We start from the raw sequence: 9,454 nt of genomic DNA on the forward strand, positions 1-9,454 counted from the left end.
AAGAATTCAGTGAGTTCTCCTGCCTGAGTAGCTGAGATGATAGTGACAAAAAGTTAGGATACACTAGAAGAGGGATTATATTATATAGGCATAGAAGATGATTTGTGCAAAAATTCAGAGTATGATAATGCAAGAAGAACTTAGGAAATAATCATAATAATTTTTTTCTGTTCTGTGACCATTTTTCTTACCCTTTATCTCCATTCTGCTTTAGCTTCTAGACTCCTTAAGCATAGGGACATGTTTTTTTGCTAGTATGGCACATAGAGCATACTAGCTGATGAAGTAAGAGATCTTGCCTTGATTTGAAACATCATTGAAGACAAGTAATAGAAAATGATCATGCTTTTGGAAAGGTTGTTTCAGGTGACTGGCAGATAATTTGGATAGAGACAGTATATCTGCAAATAGAAGTATGAGTTTGGAATCCAGGGGAAAGATTGTAAGTGAATATCTATTATATCTATTCATAGATGGATATACAAATACATAAAGAGATGGTAGAGAGACAGACAGACAGATTGATAGATAGAATAACCATCTACATTGAGGTGATAATTGAAAAATGGAAGGGAACAAAGCTAGCATTTAAGAGAATACATATTATATACTGTATTAAGCTAAATAAATAGGGCATAAAAATATTTTATTCTTTTTGCCATGGGAAGTCATTGGATAGTGTTGAGCCAGGAAGTGATCTTGTCAGACTTACTATTTAGGACGTTTATTTTGCCAGCTTAGTGAAACTGTATTGAAGATGAGAAGTGACCAGGATCAATACAAGAATTTACATATATTAAAATGGTCAAATTCAATTTATTTCAATTCAACAAATATTTATCAATAAGGAAGATAATGAGATCCTGAATTAAAGTAAGTAGTTATGTGAGTAGAAAGTAGGAGATAGGTTCAAGGTTACTAGGAAGAAAGAACCAATGAGAATTTTCAAGTGAATATATTGGGGAGAACAGTCAAATCTTTATCAGACCATACAGGACCAAAAAATTAGGTCTGAAATTTTATAAAAGAAAATATCAAAGAAATAGTAAACCCAACGAGAGGGGTTAGGGGGAGGGGAGGGAAAGAACATGACTTGTAACCAAGGAAAAATATTCAAAATTGACTAAGTAAAATTTTAAAAAGAAAGAAATAGTAATGCTAGAGAGTATTGATAGTTTCTGTGAAGAGAGATTACGATTTTCCTTGGATAAACCAGATTTTACATACTGTCTTAATTCAAATTAATAAAACTAAAATTTGTAATTTTGAAGATAAGAAATGAGGATTTAGTGTTGCTTCATTAAATCCAGTTTTACATATAAAGAAACAATTCCCTAATCAATAAATATAAAGAAAATTTTGAGTGACATGAATATGGGGTGGGGGAAGAGAAGGGAGAGAGAGAGAGAGAGAGAGAGAGAGAGAGAGAGAGAGAGAGAGAGAGAGAGAGAGAGAATAATTATTATTTACATAATGTTTTAAGGTTTACAGAAAGTTTTGCAAATACCTTCTCATTTAATACTGCCCAAAACCCTGGAAGGTAGACACTATTGTTATATTTTATTTACATATAAAGAAACTGAAGCTGAATTAAGCAACTTGCCCAAGGTAACAGCTAGTAGTCTCTGGAGCAATATTTGATGGCAACATATTTATTAAGTATTTACTATGTACCAGGCACTGTGCTCAACATTGGGGATAAATATACAAATAAATTCTCTCGAGAAGCCTACATTCTAATAGAAGACAAAACATAAATGAGAACTGGAAAGCAGGTGAAGGCAGGACAATGCTAATTGATGGGAGGATGGGTTGTCAGGCAGCCAAAGTGGAGGTACAACAGAGTAAGGTAATAGGATTATGGTCCTAAAAGTGAGGTAGAAGTGAAGAGTAAGCAGATGACTTATGACTCCTCCACTCAGCCACAATTTTAAAAATGATTTATCTGTGGGATCACAGCATTACATATTTCCATATTGCAATTAAATTGAATTCTCTGTTTTTAAACCAAATGGATTCCTCAACATTGCACTTAAAATATTTTTAAATTGATTTAATTTTAGATGTGTTTCAAAGAATTTTCATCCTTTAGTGTTTTCTTTATGAAATGAAATCCCCCCCATATTATCATGTATTCAAGGATATTTATTCAAAATTGTGACTTCATTTAGATTTTCTTCTTTACAGAGACTTTCTGGATTCTTGAAGTTTAATCAAGTAGATGGAGCTAAAGAATCATTCTTTTATAAATGAGTTCATTTTGTTAGGACTCACCAATTCTTGGGAGCTTGAGATTTTCTTTTTTGTGATATTCTTCCTGGCCTATACATCAATTTTGGCTGGAAACAGTCTCATTATACTGATGGTGACATTTGACTCTCGCTTGAATTCCAGCCCCATGTACTTTCTTCTTGCCAATCTGTCCTTCCTTGACATGACCCTTTCCACTGTTACTGTCCCCAAGATGATCACAGACTTCTTCAGGGAGAGAAAAACCATCTCCTTGTGGGGTTGCATGGCACAGATATTTTTGGTTCACCTCTTAGGGGGCAGTGAAATGGTTCTTCTCATAGTCATGGCTATTGACCGTTATATTGCAATATGTAAACCCCTCCACTATACAACTATCATGAATTGGCGAATCTTGGTAGGCAGTGTGCTGCTTTCATGGGTTGTTGGCTTTGTGCACACCATGAGCCAAATGGCCTTTGCTGTAACGCTGCCTTTTTGTGGTCCTAATGTGATTGATGATGTTTTTTGTGACCTTCCCCTGGTGATAAACCTTGCCTGTACTGACACATATGTCCTAGACCTTCTTGTGATTGCTGACAGTGGGTTGCTCTCACTGATTTCTTTTGTCCTTTTGTTGATCTCTTATATTATTATCTTGGTCACTGTCCAACGTCGTTCCTCAAGTGGTCTCTCTAAGGCTCTGTCCACACTGTCTGCTCACATCACAGTGGTTTTTCTCTTTTTTGGGCCAAGTATTTTAATTTATGCTTGGCCAGTTAGTAGCTATGCATTGGACAAATTTCTCTCAGTATTTTTCTCTGCTGTCACGCCCCTTTTAAATCCGATTATCTACAGCCTGAGGAATCAAGAGATGAAGACAGCCATGATGAGACTGAGGAGCCGGCACATCAGTTCTAGGCCTACCCTCTAGATGACAGGATTTGAACTCAGGGTGCATAGACCCCTGAGGGAGCTACAGATAGATTTCAGGGGAATTTATGACTTTGGATAGGAATGGAGAATATTTTTATTTTCACTAATCTCTAACTGAATTCAATTACTTAAAAATATTATTCTGAAAAGAGAGCCATAGGTTTCATCAGACAGCCAAAGGGATTCAAAATTGAAATAAGCGTAAGAATTAACAGACTAGACAATTAAAAATTTTTTACTAGACAACCAAGAAAATTTGTTCTTAGAATCTATTAGAATCTATTATTCTAACTCTTATTTTTACAAAGAAATATCTAATTTAGTTACAAAACTATCTATTAATACTTTCGATGTTTTGATTGTGTATCTGTTTTGGAAGTTTCATTTAAATAAAGAAACAACTAAAATTTGATTCAATTTTGTCATTTTAAATTATAGCAAACTTCAAGAAATATTTCAATAGGAAAAAAATCTCCTTAAATAAATTATTTCTGAGCCTTCTTCCTGTTTTAATTCCTCTAAACATCTTTTCTTTTGTTGGGCCTAAAACAGAGCTGGTTTCTAAACTTATCAGCAAAAGAGGAAAAGAATGAAATTTGGAATTGTTGGGGAACTCTGGTAAAAAGGCTGTCTAACAAATTCCACATGTGTCAAAAGAGGTGGGATAAGAGGTGGGACAGAAGCTTGCTATATATCTCACATGAGGGTGATAACATAATAGCCATATGTTACTGAGTCATGCTGGATTGTCTAGGGTTAAGAATACCAAGGGCCATTTGTGTTCATTTCATACATAGGATGTAGGTAGATTTCAAGGGGATTGTGCCAATAGGAGACTGCACTTCTCTGATTTATATGACCACTGACATATAATTTGACATGCCATTATGGATAAAACAAATTCTACCTAATTAGTAAAAAGCCCTTAAATAACACTTGTCTCCCTTCTGCTTAAAATTCTCCCTACTTTTCCCATATACTATCACTTTAATATGATTTCTCTTTTACATTCAAACTCCTGTGACAAGCCATTTAAATTTGTTGCCTCCTATTCTTTGAGACATCTATCTATCTATCTGGATATGTAATCTATATGGTGTAATCAATTTTAAAAGATACAAATTTAGCCAAATGAATGATTTAGCTTATGGAGAACCTATAGATGACTGAATATAAGAACATGAGAAAGGCCATGTTATGCCACATTTTGATAGAGTTTCTGTGCTACCAAGGAACATTTAGAGCAAAGTTGACTATCTGCCATGTTACAAATTCAAACAACTATAATATTATGAACCCATTCTAATTTCCTCTAGTATCCAAAATATTTGGCATATTTTCAATTGAATGGTAAGCCTGATGAACCAACCAAAAAAGGGCACTCAGAAAAAGCAATCACAAAGAGATCATTTAAACAACGAATGGTCAATAACGTCATGCAACAGAGATATAAGAATGGTGAAGATTGAAAAAGGCTATCATATATGACAATTGAGAAATCACTGATAACTGGAGGGAATGATTTCAGTTGAGGGTTGTATAATCAGAATTTTGCTCCCCAGAACTCTCCTACCCAGCATCTGATTTGCATCCTCATCCTGAGCACAAACACTGGATGTGTATGTAGGATAAAGTTCTGGTTGACCCCATCTCTCCCTTTCCCTCTACCTCTCCATTTGCCCCTCCCTCTCCCTCTCCCCCCTCTCTGTCTCTCTCTGTCTTCTCTCCAGTTCTCTCTCTCTCTCTCTCTCTCTCTCTCTCTCTCTCTCTCTCTCTCTCTCTCTCTCTCTCTCTCTACCTCTCTCTCTCTCTCTCTCTCTCTCTCTCTCTCTCTCTCTCTCTCTCTCTCTCTCTCTCTCTCTCTCTCTCCTCTCTCCTCTCTGTCTCTTGCCTTGATAACCTCTGCAGAAGCTGGCTTTGAGCCAGGCAGGAGAATATACTCATGTGATCCTATTTTTGTTAGATAACTGGCTTTTATACTTCTATTTCTTTTTTTATTTCTTCTACTTCAAAGTGATTATTAATAAACTTTATAAAATTAATACTTGGAGTTATTGATATTGATTTAAATCTCATAGTGTTGGTGATAAACTCTAGAATGCTAGGGATTTAGAAGTTGGAAGAAAAAATCCAAGAGAAATAGGAGGCAACAAGTTTAAATGGTTTGTCATAGGAGTTTAAGTATAATGATGAAATGATATTAAGGTAATAGTATAAGGGAAAGGTAGGAAGAATTTTAAGGATGAGGGAGACATAGGCAAAAGGTATATTCCATTACCAATGGAACAAAGGGAGATTTTAGAGAAGGATGTCCATGTCTTCCATACTATAAACCTGAAAACATTAGTAATATATCCTACTTATTATAATTTTTAGTAACCCTCAATGGATCTGGCAGTCATATATGTTACTACCTCATCAATTTTTTTATTATGACTAGTATTATGTCTTGGGGATATTAAAGATCCTAAATTTATTATCTGCTTTGCTATGCTTTATTTTTCCTCAAATCTCAAACTTTATTAAAGATATATTAACATATCCTAACTTGAAAAGCATTGGTCATATTCTCTTTTTACTTCTTTCTTGGCTAAATAGAGGACTCTTAATTGTTATGATCACTCACCATTTTACTTGACTTTTTTTAGACTATTGTCAGAACATTTTGTATTCATGTAATTTTAGAGGCCTTATCAAATCCCTGTCTCATCAACAAATACCAGCCACCATTATAAATGGTGGGGTAAAAAGGAGGCCAAAAAGTCCTTTCCCTCAGAGAGCTCAAAGTCTAGTGGGGAAAATGTAAACAACTATGTAAAATCAAGATATATACAAAACAAATTGGAGATACACTTAGAGTATAGGAACCAGCAATAAACAGAATAAGAAACACTTCTTGGAGAAGATGGAATTTTAGTAAAAATTTGAAGTAAGACATGGAAGTTATGACAGGTACAAGAGGAAGGAGAGTGATCCAGACAAGGAATTCAATCAGTGAAAATGCCTGGAATTAAGAGATGCAGTGTGTTTGAGGAAAAGTAAGGAGGTAAGTGTTATAATGGGGAGGGGACTAAAATATTAAAATACTAGAAACGTAGGGAGAAGATAGGCTATGATGGTCCTTCAAAACCCCAAAAGGGATTTTATACTTGATTTTGGAGGTAATAGGGAATCATAGCAGTTATTGCATAGAGAGTGATGTAATGAGATCTGAACTTTAGGAAGATGAAGATGACTATGACAGCTGAGCAGAGAATGAACTGAAATAGGAAGGAGGGACAGAGATAAGACAAGACAGATTAGAAGGCTATTACCAGAGACCAGAGTGGTAGTAGTGTCAGATGAGAGAAGAAGACATATATGAGAGATATTATATAACATTAGAAAATTGACAACTGATTAGATATGGGGGTGGTGATGGAGAAGTCTCCCACCTAAGTATAACATTCTAACTGTAGTCATCTCTAAGATGCCCCCCTGGGGGGCAGAACTGGGAGCAGGAGTTCCTTAGATAAGGGTGAGGGAAAATGAGAGACCAGTAAAACAATCCTTGGAGAAACATTGATGAGAAGGTGTAGAAGATAAGGCTCTAAGGTCACCTGGGTTCATGGAACAGTCTAATCATTAATAGCATGTTATTGTGGGCAATAACATGCTTTATTATGCTAAGAATAAAGAAGGTGAAGGTGTGGGCCCTCAAACCTTATCTAGGCAGATTCTGAGTAATCTACCTCTGAAAGGGAACCCAAATCTTAATCCTAGACAGGCTCTGAGATCTCTACCTCTGACAGTCATCCTTACACATCACCAATACAGAACTCTCAGTATTATAGTGGCAAAGGGTGAGTAAGGAGTTGAGAATACATCTAGTTGCAAGTCTGGGTTAATTGGTACATGTGTGGAACCATCAACAGTATTAGGGAAGGTAGAAAGAGGAGAAGGTTGTGAGCAAAAGGAAATAAATCTGTTTAAATATATTTGATTTAAGATGTTCTGTATGAGCAAATGACTCCCACCAAGTCTAATATTCCAAAAGTAGCTATCCTCACATATCACAATAGAAAACTCTCTGTATTACTGTAATAAAGACAGTGGCAAAAGGATATATGGAGGAGGGGAAGGAGTTAAAGGAGATAAGTGGTGAGGAAGAGAAGAGAGTATGATGAATAATTTACCATAGGGAGGAAGAGAAGAAGGAATAGGAAGAAGATTCTCTGTCATCCTGTGTTATGGAAATGTTTTGTTTTGTAGTCATATAACCAGTGCTTATGCCCTAAAAAACTTGAGCATGATTGAGGCTCTCATAATCACTTCTTAAAATCAATCTTGTCTCCCCATTCCTTTCCTCTTACAAAGCATTCTCAACCAAATCAGTAGATTTTGTATTCCTAACTCTTTCCCATAGCTCTATCTAGTAAGTAACAAAATTGGGACTTAAATTGAAGACTTGTGCTTTGACCCAAGGGTCTTCTGGGAGCAAAATGGTTTTTAATTCCTTCCTTATACAAAATTGCAAAATATTTGATCTAGTTTTCTTCTATCTTTATTTTTATGTCATGATCTTTAATACAAAGCTACATAAGACATGGTACTTATGTTCACTTTTGATGCAGGCCTGGATATTTTGCTCCCAAAGAAGAGAGTTATTACTATGATGTGAGCAGAAATATAAAGACAGAGCCTTAGAGAGTCCACTAGACAAATGGTGTCAGACAGTAGCTAATATAATATAAGAGATAAGCAAAATAATGAAGGAGATCAGGGAAAGCAGCCCCATTAGAGCAACAAGTTGTTCCAGAACATAGGTGTCAGGGCAGACAAGTTTCAATATGAGGAGATCACAGAAAACATCATCAATCACATTAGGACCCCAGAAGGAGAGACTCATCATAAAGGCCCTTTGGCTCATGGTGTGCACAAAGGCAATATTCCATGAGAGCAGCATGCTTCCTATCAGGATTTGATGGTTCATAACAACTATGTAATGGAAGAGCTTACATATTGCTTGGGGACACAGACTCAGGGTGAGGAGGAGCACTAGTATATATCCATACTTAATGCCAGAAGGAAACAGGAGGATTCTGGTCACAGTTCCAAAGCAGAAAAGAATATTTGTGGTTAAATGCAGACCAGAGCATATGCTAGGAGACTATTAAACACATTTCTTATATCATACCATCTTGGAAGAACTGAAAACTTACTTATCCCTAGAACTATTTCTGAAGACAGCTACACAAAGATTCTTAACTTTGGAATAATATTCCCTTCAGAGCTCAGCAAAGACTACAAAGTCAATAAAGCTGCATCCAAAGTCTCTAAGAAAAATAGGAACTGATCTTGTTAAAAAGGAATTAATGGAGGAGCTCACAAAGGAGTTAAAAAACAAAATAAGAGAGATGGAAGGAAAATTGGAAAAAAATTAGAATGATACAAAAAATTATGAAAAGAGTCAAAAGTTTTGTAAAGGTGGCACAAAAAAGTACTGAATAAATTAATACTTTAAAATACAGAATAGTCTATTTGGTAAAAGAAGCACAAAAATCTAATGAAGAGAAAACTTTTTAAAAAGTAAAATTGACCAAATGGAAAAAAGACACATAAAAATGCACTGAAGAAAAGAACTTAAAGGATAGAACTGGTCATATTGAAAAAGAGGTATAAAAATTCACTGAAAAAAATGGTAGGATTTAGTAAAATAGAAAAGAAATTATAAGAGTTCACTCAAGCAATATTATGCCTTAAAAATTAGAATTGGGCAAGTGGAAACTAATGACCCCATGAGATAGCAAGAAACAGTCAAACAAGGTCAAATAATGAAAAAAATAGAAGAAAAATATCCATTTGAAAAAACAACTGACCTGGACAATAAATCCAAAAACACTTATCAAAGAATTAATGGACTAACTGAAAGAACATGATCAAAAAAGATCTTAGGCATTGTCTTTCAAGAAATTATTAAGGCAAACTGCCCAGATATTCAAGAACTAGTTGGGAAACTAGAATTAGAAAGAATCTTCCAATTACCTCCTAAAAGAGATTCCCAAAAGATAAATTCCAGGAATTTATAACCAAATTCCAGAGCTCCTAGGTCAAAGAGGAAATATTGCAAGCAGCCAAAAAGGAACAATTCAAATATTGTAGAACCACAGGCAGAATACAACAGGATTTATCAGCTTCTACATTAAAGATCAGAGAGCCTATAATATGATATTACAGAGGGAAAAGGATCTAGGACTTCAAGCAAGAATAATTTACTGAAGGGGGGAAGCTAGATGGCTCAGTGGATTGA

General features: G+C 35.3%; 1 protein-coding gene across 1 annotated transcript; it reads left to right on the top strand.

The window, feature by feature from the left end:
- Window positions 1-2,221: 2,221 nt before the first annotated feature.
- Window positions 2,222-3,163, top strand: LOC100028609 (olfactory receptor 4K13-like). Its single transcript, XM_001378564.3, has one exon. The coding sequence runs from the start codon at window positions 2,222-2,224 to the stop codon at window positions 3,161-3,163; it is 942 nt and encodes a 313-aa protein (XP_001378601.3).
- The last annotated feature ends 6,291 nt before the right edge of the window (window positions 3,164-9,454 follow it).

This window comes from Monodelphis domestica, chromosome 1, assembly GCF_027887165.1.
Source record: "Monodelphis domestica isolate mMonDom1 chromosome 1, mMonDom1.pri, whole genome shotgun sequence".
Taxonomy (NCBI): Eukaryota; Metazoa; Chordata; class Mammalia; order Didelphimorphia; family Didelphidae; genus Monodelphis; species Monodelphis domestica.

Bases quoted from the DNA above. Each gene is read 5' to 3' on its own strand.
- LOC100028609 (XM_001378564.3), top strand. From the start codon at position 2,222: ATGGAGCTAAAGAATCATTCTTTTATAAATGAGTTCATTTTGTTAGGA.